Here is a 21,066-nt window from a genome sequence, read left to right as displayed (position 1 = left end):
ATTGTTTTCCAAAACAATATGGAAGAGCCTGCATATTATTATCTCTGAGATTTGTCATATGAGAACCACCTTCTCAATGTGGTTTTATTCTTTGATTTTTATATAAACTTAATTTGCCTTGATGTTTCTGAAATCTCTGATATGCTGTTTTATTTCCATTCATTTCTCTTCTGTGTCCTTTCTGTCTGTATCTTCCAGTGACTTTTCCTTCTTACTTCGAATCTAGTTTATTCATGACAAATTCCTGGAGAAGGGATTGGTCATTTGTATGTTACAGTATTTGCCTCTAGACCTTCAGTTACAAAATACAGTTAACAAAATGCAATATTGAAAAATACACATTAGCACTTTCCCCATTCAGAAATAATATTTGGCCTTATTAACTTATGATTCAGATTAAATGCAACACTAGTTATAATAATACTAACAAAAGTAATTATTACTACTAAATGTAATGGCTAACGCTTATGAATAGGGCATATTATATACAAGCCACTGTTCTTTTTTTTTTTTTTTTAAAGATTTTATTGATTTATTTGACAGAGAGAGACACAGCGAGAGAGGGAACACAAGCAGGGGGAGTAGGAGAGGGAGAAGCAAGCTTCCTGCAGAGCAGGGAGCCCCATGTGGGGCTCGATCCCAGGACCCTGGGGTCATGACCTCAGCCGAAGGCAGACACTTAACGACTGAGCCACCCAGGCGCCCCACAAGCCACTGTTCTAAACACTTTAACTCTTAATCTTCTCAGCAGTCCTTTGAGATAAGTACTATTATCATCCCCACTTTACAGATGGGAAAAAATGAGGTAAAGAGGGTATGTGACTTGGCAGTGTTTCTATGCTAAAAGTAGTAGAACCAGGAATTAAATCCAAGCCTTCTGGCTCCTAGTCATGCTCTGAGCACTGTGCTGTACTATCTAAACTGTTTCTTACACTGCCTCTTTGTAGTCACACAAATACTACTTCCCTTTCCATTGATTTCAAATAGTTCTCAAATCCCATGTACTTGTCTAAGTTCATTGTCATAGCCTCCCATATTTCCTCTCTCCTTGTTCATCATCTATACTTAAATAAGTCTGATCTTTGAGGTTACTTAAAATTCAGTGATTCCCACCTAGAACATTAGAATTTTAATCATGTTGTATTGGTTCTAGCACCTAGAAGTATGTCTAATACAAAATAATATCTTGATAACTGTTCTGTGAATTTAATTATGTCTGCTGATATTTAGAAAATCTGAAACTGTTCTTTCTCATACGGAAGAGAAACAAAGGTGAGCTTCTCAGCCTCAGAATATAGATATTGATGTAGTTAACCAACTAAGCTAGTTTATTTACCTAAGGTACAATACCCACCTTGTCTTCCTTATGAACTAAAATGGAGATGTTTCTGTAGGTCGATGTCACTGGGACCATCTCTGTTTAACTTCTAAGCCCTCTCAAATTCATTCCCAGACTTTCATTATTAATTGCACTCAGGTTCTGCACTCCATTCTAAGAAAAGACAGCCACTCCAGAGCAGACCCTCTAGTACCTCGTACATCTTTCTTTCATCAGGCCATCCTGTTTCTGAATGTGATCTAATTTTTAAAATACAATTAAGATTATGTTTATTTATGAAATGATGGTTTCCACTCTGAAAAGGTCACAGATCTCTGTCTGTCCTTTGATTTAAGGGCTATAAACAACACGTTAAAAATTGGCTTAGAGATCCTGGCCAGATAGCCCCTACCCCACCTTCCCCATAAGTAGTGTTATGGCATCATGTTAACATGGACACACCTTTCCCTTCTGGTGTAAATTCACTGAGATATAATTTGGGATTTAAGCTGAGAAGTGCCCAGGATTGGGAAATAATAGAGATCATATAGAACCAGTATTTACCTGATGGAAGGATTAGAGATAAAGCTTTCATAAGTACTGTTTCAGGCTTACATTAGAGATACCTACAGAGACCAAAAAAATCAACTTTAAAAAAATAAGCAAATCCAACCTTTTGTTTAAGAATGTCAAGATTTCACAGAAGTGCTGCCTTTTGTAAGTAAGCTATTTGAGACTTTGTCTTTAAAAAATAAGCATTAAACTTTGGTTTAAAGATAAAAAAAAATTTGGACAGCTCTAGAAATGTTTAATTAGTTAATAATATAAAACATTAAAAATTTAAAACTCTTATAAGTATTTGAAAGTATAAGTGAAGTAAACCTAAGTCTTATGAATTGAATTCTCATTAAATCTTCACACACACAAAAAATCTTCCCCCCAAAAAAGTATGTCCTCTAAAGATAGCTTTATGTTAATATTTCAATAAATTATTCTTATGCAGACTCCTTCCTTTGGAAATCAATAGTCTTTTCCTGGAATATGACTTTTTTGATAGTGTGATCCTTGTATTTTTAAAAATTATTTTCTTCAGAAAATTACAGTGATGATTTTGAAGGTGAGGAGGATATTGATGCACCTTTGACTACTCAAGAAGAGATTAATACCAAAGAAAATCCCAAATCTGAAAAACTATACGTACCCAAACAGGTATACATCAATTATATATTTGACAATTTTGAAACTTCTGTCATCACCTTAGCTGACTGTCACTATATGAAGAGTTCAAAATATGGAGTTTGTCATTGTCTTGCTCATTGTTGTAAAGTTGTAAGTCTCTTAACACTCAGACATTTTCTTAATTCAGGATGTCAATTTAATGTAAATCTTAATGAATGAAATATGGCAATTGATTTTTTAAAGGATCTTTTTGGCAAGTAACTTCTTTAAGTTTTAGAAATTAAAATTTTAATTGAAATCTCAAATCTAATTTTTAAACAGGTATATTAAGCTACATCTTCTTTGGTAGATCTTGTCCTTGGGAAGTACAATCAGTATTTATGCTAACTGACATTACTGTCTGAAACTTACTTGGCTAAGATCATGAATTAAATTATTCCATTCATAGTCAGTTGTTGCTGTACTCCAATTCTCTTTTTTCTCAGTTCTTACAAATATTGGCTAAGTGTATTACTACATATTGCCTGACATATAGAACTTATCCTTGAAGCTACCTAATAGTAACTAACTAGTAGGATAATTACTATTTGTTATGTTGGTCTTGATCTGTACAAGTGAGGTCTCTTTTGGGACTGCATGTTAGGACTAGATGTTTTAAACATGTGTGAAACCATAGGTGTCTAAATAGAAGTAAGAAATACTATCCAGGTATTAATAAATACTTATTTTTAAATATACCTGGTGCTTTGTCACTGGGTCTGTCTACATCACTCAGTTTGGAGGGGAAAATAAGAAAACCTTTAGAAGTACATGAAGATTAATGTGATCTGCTGGTTATCCTTAGAAGCTTAATGGGATTTATACTTGGAATATGGCAGTTTCAATGTTTTATGAAAGATAGGTCAGTAGAAGGCACAGTGGTTTGATATATCAAGAAAATATAGCCTGCATAAAAATGTGTCAGTATAAATGTACACATTGCCTATCCAAGTGGAGAACATAGGTGACACTAATTATAAAACTTACTCTAAGGGAGCTTACAATTTTTTTTAGGAACTTATAATTTTGACAAATTTCAACTATCTTGCCATTTGGTGGCCTGCCTCTTTGAAAATTTTGTTTCTCAAAATGTAGGTGAAACAGAATACAAGTTATATTTGATCATTAATTTTGAACAATAAAAGAAAAATGATTGATGTTACAATAGCAAGAATCTTATGTAAAGTATTCATGTTATCTTGGAGTTCAAAAAATAGAATTTCTGAGCAAGGTGGATGAGCAAATGGCATCTAGATACTTTAAACAAAGCTTTTAAAGGCCTAAAGGGATTGGTAATTGCTACAGTTCTGAAGAAACTTCTAGAAGTTCTTTCACAGCTACGTTCTCAGTCTTACAGAATTATTAGTGAATGAGGGTGATGAAAGAAACCTAGAAAGTACATTTCTTGACTTTTTCATAGTGGAGTAAAACACAGGTTTTCAGATTTTGCTATTATTTGCATTGTGGGCATTTTACATAATTTTGATTTCAAATCATATTATTTTCTTTTAATTTAGGAAGAAGAGAAAATTGGTATGCTGGCTAATGGTAAGTATTAGGTGGCAAAAGATTGGTCTGTTCAAATTGTATCTAAATAATTCTGAATAAGTTACTATCTTCCTTTGTTTTTAAGTATCTCTAATGAATTAAAATCCACAGATTTTTCTCAGCAATGTGTACCTTATGCCTGTCTTGAATAATTCCTGTCATATGTAAGAATATTTCCTTTTTAAAAGACTAGGACCAGATGGCAGTATGGTAAAGTCTACCAAACGTTCAAAGATGAATTCTTCCTTCTTAAAATCTTCCAAAAATGGAAGAGGAATTCTTCAAACTCATTCTATGAAGCCAGCGTTAACCCTGACACCAAAACCAGACAAAGACACCTCAAGAAAAGAAAACCACAAGAAAGCAAGCAACTCCATTTACAATAACATGAAAAAGAATAAAATATTTAAGAATAAATTAAGGAAGTGAAAGAGATGTACACTTAAAACTATAAAATATCAATGAAAGAAATTGAAGAACACACAAATAAGTGAGAAGATATTCTGTGCTGATTGATTGGAAGAATTAATGTTAAAATGTCTGTACTACCTAAAGCGATCTACAGATTCATTGCAATCCATATCAAATTCAAAAGGTATTTTTCACAGAAGTAGAGAAAACAATCCTAAAATTCACATGGAACCACAGAAGACCCCAAATAGCCAAAACAATCTTGAGAAAAAAGAACAAAGCTGGAGGCATCACACTTCCTGATTTCAAATATATTACAAAGCTACAGTAATCAAAATAGTATGGTATTGGCATTTTAAAAAAAGATCAGTGGAGAGTCCAGAAATAAACCTATGCATATATGGCCAATTAGTTATGGATAATGGCACAAAGAACACAAAGTGAGGAAAGGAATAGTTTCTTCAATAAATTGTGTTTGGAAAACTGGATAGCCACATGCAAAAGGTGCACTAGACTCCTATCTAACCCCGTACACAAAATTGAACTCAAAATGGATTAAACACTTGTACATAAGACCTAAAACTATGAAGCCCATTGAAGAAAGCATATGGGGTAAGCTCTTTTACACTGGTCTTGGTGACAGTTTTTTAGATTTCACACCAAAAGCAAAGACAACAAAAGCCAAAATAAACAAGTGGGATTGCATCAAACTAAAAAACTTCTGTACAACATGGGACACCATGAGCAAAATGAAAAAGCATTCTGTGGAATGGGTGAAGGTATTTGCAAATTACATAACCATTACAGGATTAATATCCAAAACATACAAGGAACTCATACAACTTAATAGCCAAAAATGACCAATAGGCACTTAAAAGATGCTTAATTTCAGTAATCATCAGGGAAATGCCATAAAAACCGCAGTGAGATATCACCTCACACCTGCCAGGATGGCTATTATCAAAATGGTAAGATGCTGGTGAAGATGTGGAGTAAAGGGAACTCTTGTTGTTGGTCAAAATATAAACTGGTATAGCCACTATGGGAAACAGTATGAAGACTCCTCAAGAAATTAAAAATAGGACTATTACATGATCCAGCAGTGCCACTTTTGGATATATATATCCAAAGAAAACAAAGTCATTATCTCAGAGAGATGTCTGTATTCCCATTTTCATTACAGCATTATTCATAATAGCCAAGGTATGCAAACAGCCTAAATGTCTGTCAATGGATGAATGAAAATGTGACATATATATACCAATGGAATATTATTCAGCCTTAAAGGAAATCTTGCCGTTTGCAACAATATACATGAACTTGGCTAAGTGAAATAGCAAGACAAAGAAAGATTCTTACAGATTCCACCTATAAGTGATACCATGCAAACAAAAGTTGAACTCAGAATCAGAGTAGAATGATGGTTGCCAGGGGCTGAGGGGTGGGGAAAATCAGGAGAGGTTAATAAAAAGTCCAAACTTTCAGTTATAAGATAAAGTCTGAGAATCTATATAAAATGGTGAGTACAGTTGTAACTATTATATAATTGAAACTTGATAAGAGTAGAACTTAAGTGTTTTCACCAAAAAAAAAAAAAAAAAGGTGATACATGCATTAATTAACTCAGTTGTAGGAATCCCTTCACAATGTATACATAAATCATCATGTTGTCCACATGAAATATATTAAAGTTTTATTTGTCATTTCTACCTCAATAAAGCTAACAAAAACAAAGATGGTTAATTGACAGTAAAAATGTAATTTACAGAGTGAAAGACTTTTACAGTGAAAATTAGAAAACATTGATGAAGAAGACACAGATAAATGGAAAGACATCCTGTGCTTGTGAATTGGAAGAATATTTAATACTGTTAAAATGTCCATACTACCTAAAGTGGACACAGATAAATGGAAAGACATCCTGTGCTTGTGAATTGGAAGAATTAATACTGTTAAAATGTCCATACTAGCTAAAGTAATCTGCAAGTCTACAAAGGTAATCCCTATCAAAATCCTAGTGGCATTCCATTTTAAAATTTATAGGGAACCACAAAAGACTCCAAATAGCCAAAGCAAGCTTGAGAAAGAGCAATGCTTGGAGGCATCACCCTCCCTGATTTGGAAATATATTACAAAGCTATAGTAATCAGAACAGTATGGTATTGGCATAAAAACAGACATATAAAACCATTGAGACTATAGAATAGAGAGCCTAGAAATAAATATACACATCTGTGGTCAACTGATCTTCAACAAGGGGGCCAAGAATATACAATGAAGAAAGGATAGTCTCCTTAATAAGGCATACCTTGTTTTATTGTACATTGCTTTATTGTGCTTCACAGATAGTTTTTTACAAATAGAAAGTTTGTGGCAACCCCACATAGAGCAAGCCTGTCGGTGCCATTTTTCCAACAGCATTTGCTCACTTTATGTCTCTGTGTTATATTTTGGTAATTCTTGTGATTTTTCAAACTTTTTCATTATTTGTTATAGTGATCTGTGATTAGTGATCTTTGATGTTACTCTTGTAATTGTTTGGGGGCACCATGAACCATGCCCGTGTAAGACAGCAAACTTAATTGATAAATGTTGTGTTCTGACTGCTCACTGACTGGCTGTTATGTCATCTCTCTCTCCTCAGGCCTCCCTATTATCCAAGACACAACAATATTGAAATTCGGCCAGTTAAGAACCCAGTAGTGACTCTGAGTAAAAGGAAGAGTCACATGTCTCTCACTTTTTTTTTTTTTAAAGATTTTATTTATTTGAGAGAGAGAATGAGATAGAGAGCCTGAGGGGGGGGGGGTCAGAGGGAGAAGCAGATTCCCCGCTGAGCAGGGAGCCTGATGTGGAACTTGATCCCGGGACTCCAGGATCATGACCTGAGCCGAAGGCAGTCGCTTAACCAACTGAGCCACCCAGGCGCCGCATGTCTCTTACTTTAAATCAGAAGTTAGAAATGATGAAGCTTAGTGAGGAAGGCATGTTGAAAACTGAGATAGGCCATAATACACTTGATCATCCAAGAGTTCTGATAGAGATGTATGATGAGATTCATGTTGTTTTCATGCCTGTGTTTCATAACACAGCATCCATTCTGCAGCCCATGGATCAAAGTAATTTTGACTTTCAAGTCTTACTGTTTAAGAAATACATTTCATATGGCTATCATTGTGCAAGATAATAATTCCTCTGATGGATCTGGGTAAAGTAAATTGAAACCTTCTGGAAAGGATTCACCATTCTGGATGTCATTAAGAACATTCATGATTTACAGGAAGAGGTTAAAATATCAACATGAACAGGAGTTTGGAAGAAGTTGATTCCAACCCTCATGAATGACTTGGAGGGGTTCAAGATTTTAGTGGAGGAAGTAACTGCAGATGTGGTAGAAGTAGCAATAGAACTAAAATTAGAAATGGAGTCTGAAGATGGGATTGAATTGCTGCAGCCTTATGGTCAAATTTGAAAGGATGAGGAGCCTCTTATGGATGAGCAAAGAAGGTGGTTTCTTGAGATGGAGTCTCCTCCTGGTGAAGAGGCTGTGAAGGCTATTGAAATGACAATAGAGAATCTAGAACATTACATAAGCTTAGTTGATAAAGCGAGCAGCAGGGTTTGAGAGGATCAACTCCAATTTTGAAAAACGTTCTGTGGGTACAATGCTATCAAGCAGCATTGTATGTTACAGAGAAGTCATTTGTGAAAAGAGGAGCCAATTGATGTAGCAAACTTAATTGTCCTACTTTAAGAAAGTGTAATAGCCACCCCCACATTCAGCAACCACCACTGTGGTGGTCAGCAGCCATCAACATTGAGGCAAGACTCCACCAGCAAAAAGATTACAACCTGCTGAAAACTCAGGTGGTGGTTGGTATTTTTTAGCAGTAAAGTATTTTTAAACTGAGGTATGGACACTATTACAGATGTAATGCTATTGCACACCTAATAGACTACATTTTGGTGTAAATATAACTTTTATATGCACTGAGAAACCAAAAAAATTAATCTGACTGGCTTTGCAATATTGCAGTATTTGCTTTATTTCAGTGATCTGGAATCGAACCTGCAGTATCTCAGTTATGCCTGTATATGGTATTAAAAAACTAGACACTCATATGTAGAAGAATGAAATTAGATCCTTATCTCACCCCACATACAAAAGTCAACTCAAGATGGACCAAAGGCTTAAATATAAAACCTGAAACTGTAAAATAACTAGGAGAAAACATAGGAAAAAAGCCTCTTGGCATTGCTCTGGGGAATAATTTTTTAAATATGACCCCAAAACACAGGCAACAAAAGCAAAAATTGACAAATGGGAGTGCATCAAAAAAAATGCTATCTAGCAAAGGAAACAATCAACAGGGTGGAAAGACAACCTATAGATGGTAGAAAATATTTGTAAACCATATTTCTGATAAGGAGTTGATACCCAAAATATATATGTGCAACTCAATAGCAAAAGACCTGATAACCCAATTAAAACTGAGCATAAGACCTAAATAGACATTTTTCAAAAGAAGACATACTAATGGCCAACAAACACATGTAAAGATGCTTAGCTTCCCAAATCAGGAAAATGCAAATAAAATGAGCTATATCCCTCCTACCTGTCAGACTGGCTATTTATCAAAAAGACAAAAAAATAACATGTTGGTGAGGACATGGAGAGAAGGAAACTTGTACACTGTTGATGGAATGTAAATGGGTGTAGCCACTATGGAAAACCATACGGAGGTTCCTGAAAAGAATTTAAAATGGAACTACCTTATGATTTAGTAATGCCACTTCTGGATATATATTTTGAAGAGTTATCTGTACTCCCGTGTTCACTGAAGCATTATTGACAATAGCCAAGATACATAAACAACCTAAATGCCATTGACACATGAATGATAAAGAAAATGTAGTACATGTAATATTACACTGTGGAGGACATCATGCTAAATGAAATAAGCCAGATGCAGAAAGACAGATATGGCTTTTTCTGTGAAAGGGAGGTATATGCAAATCAAACTTCAAAGGCCTTCAGTCCTAAGGCTGAAGGAAAAGGCCAACAAGTCCAGCTTGACAAGAAATGGTTTATTGGGGGGGCGGAGCAAGATGGCAGAAGAGTAGGAGACCTGGATTTCGTCTCCTCTCAGGAATTCAGCTGGATAGGGATCAAACCATTCTGAACACCTACAAACTCAACAGGAGATTGAAGAAAAGAAGAGCAACAACTCTCTCATCAGAAAAGCGACCACTTTCTGGAAGGTAGGACGTGCAGAGAAGTGAATCCGAGGTGATATTCGGGAGGATAGACGGGGGGGAGGGGCCTCCGTCGGCCGCTTCCGGCAAGTGATAGAGCTGCGGAGCACAAAATCGGAACTTTTAAAAGTCTGCTCCACTGAGGGACATCACTCTGGTGGCTAAGCGGGGGGTGGAACCCTCTGGGACAGTGTGGTCTCAGGACCCTCGGGGTCACAGAAAGACCGGGGGTGCCTGAGTGTGGCAGAGCTCCCAGGTAACGGAGCAGGGAAGCCGGCTGCAGAGGTGGAGCCCAGGCGTGGGCTCTCAGCTCAGGGTTGCCATAATCCGTGTGGCGGCTCAGTCGGGCCCCTGCTCCCCCAGCAGGGACCCAACAAGCGGCAGATCCGGGGAGACTCACCTTCCTCCCCCGGGAGGAGCCGCGCGGGAGTGCACCGCAGGGATCTGCTGGGTTTGAAGACTCCACACGGGGTCGGGTGCCAGAGATAGAAACGCGCGGTCACAGGCCGGGTGAGCACGGAGTGCGGCGGAGACCGGGGAGAAGGGAGTGACTGACGGCTTTTCTCTGGGGGCTCACTGAGGAGCGGGGCCCGAGTTCTCGGCTCCTTCGGGGCGGAGATTGGGAGGCCGCCATTTTCACTCTCCGCCTCCAAAGCTGTACGGAAAGCTCGCAGGGAACAAAAGCCCCAGAGAGCAAACCCGAGCAGATTACTTAGCCGGGCGGGGGGAAAGGGCGGGGCAATTCCGCCTCCGGCAGAGACATTTGGAAACCATGGCAACAGGCCCCTCCCCAGAAGATCAGCGAGAACAGCCAGCCAAGACCAAGTTTACTGATCAATGAGAACGGCAGAACTCCAGCGCTAGGGGACTACTGCACATAGAATTCACGGCTTTTTTACCATGACTCTTTAGTCTTTTAAAGTTAATTTTTTTTTTTAAAGATTTTATTTTATTTATTTGAGACAGAATGAGAGAGACAGAGAGCACATGAGATGGGGGAGGGTCAGAGGGAGAAGCAGGCTCCCTGCCGAGCAGGGAGCCCGATGCGGGACTCGATCCAGGGACTCCAGGATTGTGACCTGAGCCGAAGGCAGTCACTTAACCAACTGAGCCACCCAGGCACCCTTAATTTTTTTTTTAACTGTCTTTTTGTCTTTTTATTTCTTTTTGAATTTTTCTTTTTCCCTTTTTCAACCAACATCTTATCAATCCCTTTTTTAAAAAAAATTTTTTTCTTTTTCATTTTTAAAGTCATATTCTATCCTTTCATAGTAATTACCCATATTTTTGGTTTATATATATAAGTTGTTCTCTCTTTAAAATTTTGAGATAGTTTCTTCTAACAGATTAAAATATACCCTAAATCTCTAGTATATGGTGTTTTCTATTCCCCTGCCTGATCACATCCTCTCCCTTTTTTTTTCTTTTTCTTTTTTCTTTTTTTAAATCCTCTTCTTTCTTTTTTCAAACAACTTCTTATCAATTCCTTTTATAAAATTTTTTATAATTTCCATCTTTACAGTCATATTCCATCCCTTCATCATATCAACCCTTATTTTTGCACATATATAAGTTTTTCTTTCTTTAAAATTTTGGGAGGCACTTTCTTCTAAAAGACCAAAATACACCCCAAATCTAGTGTGTGGCACTGATCTATATACCAGCCTGATCATATTTGATCACATTCTGGTTTTTTTTTTGTTGTTGTTGTTTTGTTTGTTTTTGTTTTTATCTTTATCTTTTTCTTTTTCTTTTTTCTCTCTTTCCCTTTCTTATCCCACTGCTTCAGGTCTTTTCTGATTTGTTTAGAGTATATTTTCTGGGGACATGGTTATTCTGCTAGCATTTTGTTCTCTCATTAATCTATTCTCCTCTACACAAAATGACAAGATGGAAAAAATCACCTCAACAAAAAGAACAAGCGGTAGTACCGACTGCCAGGGACCTACTCAATACGGACATTAGTACGATGTCAGATCTAGAGTTCAGAATCATCACTTTAAAGATACTAGCTGGGCTTGAAAAAAATATGGAAGTTATTAGAGAAACCCTTTCTGGAGAAGTAAAAGAGCTAAAATCCAACCAAGTAGAAATCAAAAAGGCTATTAATGAGGTGCAATCAAAAATGGGGGCGCTAAGTGCTAGAATAAATGAGGCAGACGAAAGAATCAGTAATATAGAAAATGAAATGATGGAAAATAAAGAAGCTGAGAAAAAGATAAACAACTACTGGATCACGAGGGCAGAATTCGAGAGATAAGCGATACCATAAGATGAAACAACATTAGAATAATTGGGATCCCAGAAGAAGAAGAAAGAGAGAGAGAGAGGGCCAGAAGGTATAATGGAGCAAATTATAGCAGAGAACTTCCCTAATTTGGGGAAAGAAACAGGCATGAAAATCCAGGAAGCACAGAGAACCCCTCTCAAAATCAATAAAAATAGGTCAACACCCCGACATCTAATAGTAAAACTTACGAGTCTCACAGACAAAGAGAAAATCCTGAAGGCAGCTCAGGAGAAGAGATATGTAACCTACAAGAGTAGAAACATTAGATTGGCAACAGACCTATCCACAGAGACCTGGCAGGCCAGAAAGGACTGGCAGGATATATTCAGAGCACTAAATGAGAAAAATATGCAGCCAAGAATACTATATCCAGCTAGACTGTCATTGAAAATTGAAGGAGAGATAAAAAGCTTCCAGGACAAACAAAAACTAAAGGAATTTGCAAACACAAAACCAGCCCTACAGGAAATCTTGAAAGGGGTCCTCTAAGCAAAGAGAGAGCCTAAAAGCAACACAGACCAGAAAGGAACACAGACAATATACGGTAACAGTCACCTTACAGGCAATACAGTGGCACTAAATTCCTATCTTTCAGTAGTTACCCTGAATGTAAATGGGCTAAATGCCCCAATCAAAAGACACAGGCTAACAGACTGGATTAAAAAACAAGACACATCGATATGCTGTCTGCAAGAGACTCATTTTAGAACCAAAGACACCCCCAGACTGAAAGTGAGGGGGTGGAAAACCATTTACCATGCTAATGGACACCAAAAGAAAGCTGGGGTGGCAATCCTTATATCAGACAAATTAGATTTTAAACCAAAGACTGTAATAAGAGATGAGGAAGGACACTATATCCTACTTAAAGGATCTATCCAACAAGAAGATCTAAAAATTGTAAATATCTATGCCTCTAACATGGGAGCAGCCAATTATATAAGGCAATTAATAACAAAAGCAAAGAAACACATCGACAACAATACAATAATAGTGGGGGACTTTAACATCCCCCTCACTGAAATGGACCGATCGTCTAAGCAAAAGATCAACAAGGAAATAAAGACTTTAAATGACACACTGAACCAAATGGACTTCACAGACATATTCAGAACATTCCATCCCAAAGCAACGGAATACACATTCTTCTCTAGTACCCATGGAACATTCTCCAGAATAGATCACATCCTAGGTCATAAATCAGGTCTCAACCGGTACCAAAAGATTGGGATCATTCCCTGCCTATTTTCAGACCACAATGCTTTGAAACTAGAACTCAATCACAAGAGGAAAGTCGGAAAGAACTCATATACATGGAGGCTAAAGAGCATCCTACTGAAGAATGAATGGGTCAACCAGGAAATTAAAGAAGAATTAAAAAAATACATGGAAACCAATGAAAATGAAAACACAACTGTTCAAAATCTTTGGGATGCAGCAAAGGCAGTCCTAAGAGGAAAGTATATAGCAATACAAGCCTTTCTCAAGAAACAAGAAAGGTCTCAAGTACACAACCTAACCCTCCACCTAAAGGAGCTGGAGAAAGAACAGCAAATAAAGCCTAAACCCAGCAGGAGAAGAGAAATCATAAAGATCAGAGCAGAAATCAATGAAATAGAAACTAAAAGAAGAGTAGGACAGATCAACGAAACTAGGAGCTGGTTCTTTGAAAGAATTAACAAGATTGATAAACCCCTGGCCAGACTTATCAAAAAGAGAAATGACCCAAATCAACAAAATCATGAATGAAAGAGGAGAGATCACAACCAACACCAAAGAAATACAAACAATTATAAAAACATATTATGAGCAACTCTATGCCAGCAAATTAGATAACCTGGAAGAAATGGATGCATTCCTAGAGATGTATCAACTACCAAAACTGAACCAGGATGAAATAGAACACCTGAACAGACCTATAACCACTAAGGAAATTGAAGCAGTCATCAAAAATCTCCCAAAAAACAAAAGCCCAGGGCCAGATGGCTTCCCAGGGGAATTCTACCAAACATTTCAAGAAGAATTAATACCTATTCTTCTGAAACTGTTCCAAAAAATGGAAATGGAAGGAAAACTTCCAAACTCATTTTATGAGGCCAGCATTACCTTGATCCCAAAACCAGACAAAGACCCCATCAAAAAGAAGAATTACAGACCAATATCCCTGATGAACATGGATGCAAACATTCTCACCAAAATACTAGCCAATAGGATCCAACAGTACATTAAAAGGATTATTCACCATGACCAAGTGGGATTTATCCCTGGGCTGCAAGGTTGGTTCAACATCCGCAAATCAATCAATGTGATACAATACATTAACAAAAGAAAGAACAAGAATCATATGATCCTCTCAATAGATGCAGAAAAAGCTTTTGACAAAGTACAGCATCCTTTCTTGATCAAAACTCTTCAGAGTATAGGGATAGAGGGTACATACCTCAATATCATAAAAGCCATCTATGAAAAACCTACAGCGAATATTATTCTCAATGGGGAAAAACTGAGAGCTTTCCCCCTAAGGTCAGGAACGCGACAGGGATGTCCACTATCACCACTGCTATTCAACATAGTATTGGAAGTCCTAGCCACAGCAATCAGACAACAAAAAGAAATCAAAGGCATCCAAATTGGCAAAGAAGAAGTCAAACTCTCACTCTTTGCAGATGATATGATACTTTATGTGGAAAACCCAAAAGACTCCACCCCAAAACTGCTAGAACTCATACAGGAATTCAGTAAAGTGTCAGGATATAAAATCAGTGCGCAGAAGTCAGTGGCATTCCTATATACCAACAACAAGACAGAAGAAAGAGAAATTAAGGAGTCGATCCCATTTACAATTGCACCCAAAACCATAAGATACCTAGGAATAAATCTAACCAAAGAGACAAAGGATCTGTACTCAGAAAACTATAAAATACTCATGAAAGAAATTGAGGAAGACACAAAGAAATGGAAAAAGTTTCCATGCTCATGGATTGGAAGAACAAATATTGTGAAGATGTCAATGCTACCTAGAGCAATCTACACATTCAATGCAATCCCCATCAAAATACCATCCACTTTTTTCAAAGAAATGGAACAAATAATCCTAAAATTTGTATGGAACTAGAAAAGACCCCGCATAGCCAGAGGAATGTTGAAAAAGAAAAGCAAAGCCGGCGGCATCACTATTCCGGACTTCCAGCTCTATTACAAAGCTGTCATCATCAAGACAGTATGGTACTGGCACAAAAACAGACAACATAGATCAATGGAACAGAATAGAGAGCCCAGAAATGGACCCTCAACTCTATGGTCAACTCATCTTCGACAAAGCAGGAAAGAATGTCCAGTGGAACAAAGACAGTCTCTTCAACAAATGGTGTTGGGAAAATTGGATAGCCACATGCAGAAGAATGAAACTGGACCATTTCCTTACACCACTCACAAAAACAGACTCCAAATGGTTGAAAGACCTCAATGTGAGACAGGAGTCCATCAAAATCCTAAAGGAGAACACAGGCAGCAACCTCTTTGACCTCAGCCGAAGCAACTTCTTCCTAGAAACATCGCCAAAGGCAAGGGAAGCAAGGGCAAAAATGAACTATTGGGACTTCATCAAGATAAAAAGCTTTTGCAAAGCAAAGGATACAGTCAACAAAACCAAAAGACAACCGACAGAATGGGAGAAGATATTTGCAAATGACATATCAGATAAAGGGCTAGTATCCAAAATCTATAAAGAACTCATCAAACTCAACACCCAAAGAACAAAGAATCCAATCAAGAAATGAGCAGAAGACATGAACGGACATTTTTCCAAAGAAGACATCCAAATGGCCAACAGACACATGAAAAAGTGCTCAATATCGCTCAGCATCAGGGAAATCCAAATCAAAACCTCAATGAGATACCACCTCACACCAGTCAGAATGGCTAAAATTAACAAGTCAGGAAACGACAGATGTTGGCGGGGATGCGGAGAAAGGGGAACCCTCCTACACTGTTGGTGGGAATGCAAGCTGGTCCAGCCACTCTGGAGAACTGTATGGAGGTTCCTCAAAAAGTTGAAAATAGAGCTACCCTATGATCCAGCAATTGCACTACTGGGTATTTACCCCAAAGATACAAAAGTAGGGATCCGAAGGGGTATGTGCACCCTGATGTTTATAGCAGCAATGTCCACAATAGCCAAACTGTGGAAAGAGCTAAGATGTCCATCGACAGATGAATGGATAAAGAAGAGGTGGTATATATATACAATGGAATATTATGCAGCCATCAAAAGGAATGAGATCTTGCCATTTGCAACGACGTGGATGGAACTGGAGGGTATTATGTTGAGTGAAATAAGTCAAACAGAGAAAGACATGTATCATATGATCTCACTGATATGAGGAATTCTTAATCGCAGGAAACAAACTGAGTGTTGTTGGAGGGGGGGTGGGGTGGGAGGGATGGGGTGACTGGGTGATAGACACTGGGGAGGGTATGTGCTCTGGTAAGTGCTGTGAATTGTGCAAGACTGTTGAATCTCAGATCTGTACCTCTGAAACAAATAATGCAATATATGTTAAGGAAAAAAAAAAAGAAGAAGGTAGCGGGAGGGGAAGAATGAAGCGGGGGAAATCGGAGGGGTAGACGAACCATGAGAGACGATGGACTCTGAAAAACAAACAGGGTTCTAGAGGGGAGGGGTGTGGGAGGATGGGTTAGCCTGGTGGTGGGTATTGAGGAGGGCACGTTCTGCATGGAGCACTGTGTGTTATGCACAAACAATGAATCATGGAACACTTCATCTAAAACTAATGATGTAATGTATGAGGATTAACATAAGAATAAAAAAAAAAAAGAAATGGTTTATTAAGGGAATTTACAGGCAGAAGCATGTTTTGTGCACCACAAGATGAATAGATCTCTATAACCCCACCTCCCTTAGGACCTGCCTGTATAGCCCTAGAGGCTGGGAGTACATGCTGAGGGACCACCCAAGGGGACAATGTTTAAGAATAGGTGTGGGTCATAGTCCTATCTCCAGGGCAGATCAAGGACTCTATGCCCTGAGGGTGTACTTAAGGATGTGGTAAAGGAGAAGGAAAGAATGTTGGATGGCAGCTGTGCTCAAGAAGGTTTCCGGTCATAGAACAGTTACGGCAGGTATGTCCAAGATAGTATTAGTCTTGTTTACCCAGGCATGACCTCACTTACATGTGGAATCTAAAAATGTTAACCTTGTAGAAACAAGAGAGTAGAATGATGGTTACCAGGGACTAGAGGAGGGGGATTTGGGAAGATGTTAAGGAGTACAAAGTTTCAGTTATACAAGATAATTAAGTTCTGGAGATCTAATGTATAACAACATGGTTATAGTTAACAATATTGTATACTTGAAATTTGATAAGAGGGGGAAATGTGTGTTCTCACCACACCCATACACAAAACCAAAAGATAGGGTAATGGATATGTTAATTAGCTTGATTGTGGTCAGTATTTCACAGTGTGTACACATATGAAAACATCAAATTGTATACCTTAAATATATACAATTTTTAATTGTCAACTATACCTCAGTAAAGTTGAGGGGGAAGAATATTTCTTTTTTGTTCTTTTTCACAGGCCCTTTGCATTCTACATGTAAATGTACTTTAGACCTGTATATAAGCATAGTTATGGATGTTAATGTAATCATGCTTATTACATGTATATGGTTATATGCTCTTTATATGGAAATATTTATCTTTGTTTTTATACAGCTTATATATGGTTAAAATATTAAATTGAAGGAACCATACAAATTTCTCTATATTCCTCTAATTTTTTTTTTATATTGTTCTAGTGGTGCTGCTTGATTCCTTAGACTCTGTTGCAGAGGTCAACCTTGATGAACAGGATAGAGCAACTAAGCTGGAGGCCCTGCCAGAAATGGCTGATAATGAAATGACAGGAACAGGTAAAGCTAGAAAACTGGCTCTTCTCTAAATATGTAATAGTTTAAGACTAGTTGACTTTATTTCTAGAGAAATAAATATAATATATAATAATATATACAATTATATCAACAATTAAAACATTTTGGTGGGGGGTTGCTGAGGGAGAGGGAGAGAATCTTAAGCAGCCTCTGCCCGGCACGGAGCTCAGTGTGGGGCTTGATCTCATGACCCTGAGATTGTGACATAAGTTGAAATCAAGAGTCAGATGCTTAACCGCCTGAGCCACCCAGGCACCCCAACAATAAAATTTTAATCCCACATTTTTACCATTATTGACAACTTAAATAATCTGTACTTGCCAATGGTGACACTTAATGCTAGTAGGCCAAGTAAAGTGTATGTTTAATAAAGACTTGTTAATGAATGAATGCTGTTGATACAAAGTATAGCACTATAGTGAATATTAATTAATTTTCTCTGCCCCTCCAGAGTATTGTTAAATTTGGAACATGTAGGAGAAATGAGATTTCAGTCTCACTTTGCTTTTCTACTGTTCCCTCTGTGTAGGAGAAAGCTAAATCACATTCCAAAATTTCAAAATGCCTTGGACCATGTAGACTTTTCAAAAGATTATAAAGATCTTTAAGACAATGCCTTTTCAAACTATTAAGGCAGTGGAATCCTTACCTCCAAATGAAATCTCATGTAGTACTCCCTTTGTATTTTATCAGTATAAATATAAACATTTACATTTATTACATTTACTTATAAAGTTGGTGAGAACAATAATGGTCTTTTGAAATTTTTAAAATCAGAAGTTTTAGACATTTGTTATATTCTTATCATCAGATTTCTGATATGTTTGTATATTTTATTTTTGTTGTATAATATTAAAATATTCTTGGCTTACTACATAAATAGTTGCAGCTGAGAAATTTTTAATCAGCTTGCTTTGCAAGTCTCAATTGACTGGTATGGTCAATTAAACCAATTCAGACATTTGGAACAAAAGAGCAATAGAAATGATAAATCACTAACCAACTCTAAACATCTGCTTGTATTTTATTTTTATTTTATCTTTTATTTCTTCTTACATTTTTATTGAAGTACAGTATACCCAGGGAAAGTTCATGTATATAATAGTGCAACCTGATGAATTTTCATATACTGAACACACCCATGTAACCAGCAACCAGATCAAAAAACAAAGCATGACCAAAACCACGAAGTCCACTCAAGATCTTATTTCTAGTCACTGCTGTTCCAGAAGTCACCACTGTCTTGTTTCATCCACTTCCATTTAAAAACATAATTCTGAAAGTAAAAACATTACAACAATTTTCCCATCAAGTCATGTTACTCATTTACTTGTTATTACCCAGTTGAATATTCGCCGTAATGAAAGCGTGTGCTGAGCACATGTTCCTCAGTCTTACTGCTGTTCCAAGTACATGTCATGTGTGTGCTATGGTAGTCACCCTACATGCACAGTTGTCTGCCGACACAAATTCTTGTAAAAGACCAGTATAGAGTTACAGCTTTTCTAATCAGTGATACATTATAGGAAATGCATATATATACAGGATAGTCAGAGGAGCTGCATTCTAAGATGTGCATGAAAGCAAAGCAGGAAACAAAAGTTATCACTCTGATGGTTTTCAAAATATTACAGTTGCCTAAATGGCACAGTTGAGTGTGCAGATTAATTTCTATTTTTATGTTTTAAAGCACAATTTAAGATGAAATTTCACTCAATCATCTGTACAACCCATGATTTTCTCTGAGAAACTATGATTTTGTAAAACACAGTATGAAAACCACTGCTATAGGTTATAAGAAAAAAAATGTATTACTGAATGAAAAAACTCTTATTAAGATGATTCAAGCAGTTATATAAAGCTATAGTTTTCTGGTCTTATTTCTTAAATGCTCTTGACTCTGAAATAATTTGATTGTTATTACTGGAAAATAGTAAGTATGATCTTATTGTCATATATAGCCTTGGACTCATAGTCCCAGCTTTGCCAGTTATCAGCTGTGTGACACTGGACAACTAATGCCTCTAAGCCTGTTTCCTCATCTTTAAAATGAGGCCTTGTGTTGGTCAACTCAGATAATGTATAATGCCTAGTATATTGTTAAGATTCAATAAGCAGTAGCACTTAATGGTTCTTACCACTATTATTTATAGCAACCTTCTGTTTAATGGTAGAAATTATAATAAAAAACTTGAAGGCATACAGTATAAATACTTATTGGCTGTGGGGTATTGAGTTTCACCTACTATTTCAAAAATACACCTGATAATCTTCAAATCAGCATATGAACTTGGTTTAAGAACTGAAAAATCAGATGGTTGTTTAGTGTGTTTTTGTTTTGTTTTGTCTTTATAAAATGTTTCCTTAAGTATTAAGCAACCTCAGTTTAGGTGATACATTGTCAAAGATCGTCTTTTTAAAAAGGGATCACTTTTGAAATTCTTTGTGCTTTATTGTATTGGAAAGGTTGATCACTGTACAAATGAGGGTCAGATTCAGCCTTCTGCTTATTTTCATTTGCCTCCTGGCCAGGTACCGTTTTGTGCTGTGCTGCACGAGTGGAGCATTCACAGTATGACAGTATTGCGTCACAACCAGGTCCTTGCCTCTGCAATGTGGGATTTGACATTTCTCACCTCCCTAAAGTAGAAAATTAGGGAGCTTTTGACTTGTAATAATACACTAAATAACTACCTAGGATCCTCTCTTTTTCATGTAAAAGGCAGAGAAGTCGGCCCTTTACTGATGAGGCTGTATCTCCAATTTTATTCTTAAGCATTAATTAATTAATCATGGGTATTAATAGAAAAGGAGACTACTTACCTTATTTCTCTCCTTTTCCCCCCAGTCTTCTGTGACTCTTTTATTCTTTTCTCTAATTTTAAAAATTCCGGTGTTAGTAATGAAAGGTACAAAATAAGTAAGAAAAATACTTAAAAAATTTTAAATCATTATTATCATTAGAGTCTTCTTCAAATTCTTTTTTCCAGAATTTATTTATTAATTGGTGGGAGAAGGAGGAGATTAATAGGGAAGGAAGAGTGAATGATGACATCAGGTTTTCTATTTTGG

General features: G+C 37.0%; 1 protein-coding gene across 5 annotated transcripts in view; it reads left to right on the top strand.

Annotated features, from left to right (window-relative positions):
• CEP162 (centrosomal protein 162) overlaps nt 1-21,066 on the top strand; it is a 107,903-nt gene that overhangs the window by 24,349 nt on the left and 62,488 nt on the right. For all 5 annotated transcript variants that reach the window (XM_034991147.1, XM_034991143.1, XM_034991146.1 and 2 more), the window contains exons 7-9: nt 2,412-2,527; nt 4,054-4,084; nt 17,863-17,976. In XM_034991147.1, the coding sequence (XP_034847038.1) occupies nt 2,412-2,527; nt 4,054-4,084; nt 17,863-17,976 (261 nt within the window). The remainder of the gene's footprint in view (nt 1-2,411; nt 2,528-4,053; nt 4,085-17,862; nt 17,977-21,066) is intronic.

This window comes from Mirounga leonina, unplaced genomic scaffold (genome assembly GCF_011800145.1).
Source record: "Mirounga leonina isolate KUSES-001 unplaced genomic scaffold, KU_Mleo_1.0 Mir_53, whole genome shotgun sequence".
Lineage (NCBI taxonomy): Eukaryota > Metazoa > Chordata > Mammalia > Carnivora > Phocidae > Mirounga > Mirounga leonina.
This window is presented reverse-complemented; position numbering and strand designations above follow the sequence as displayed.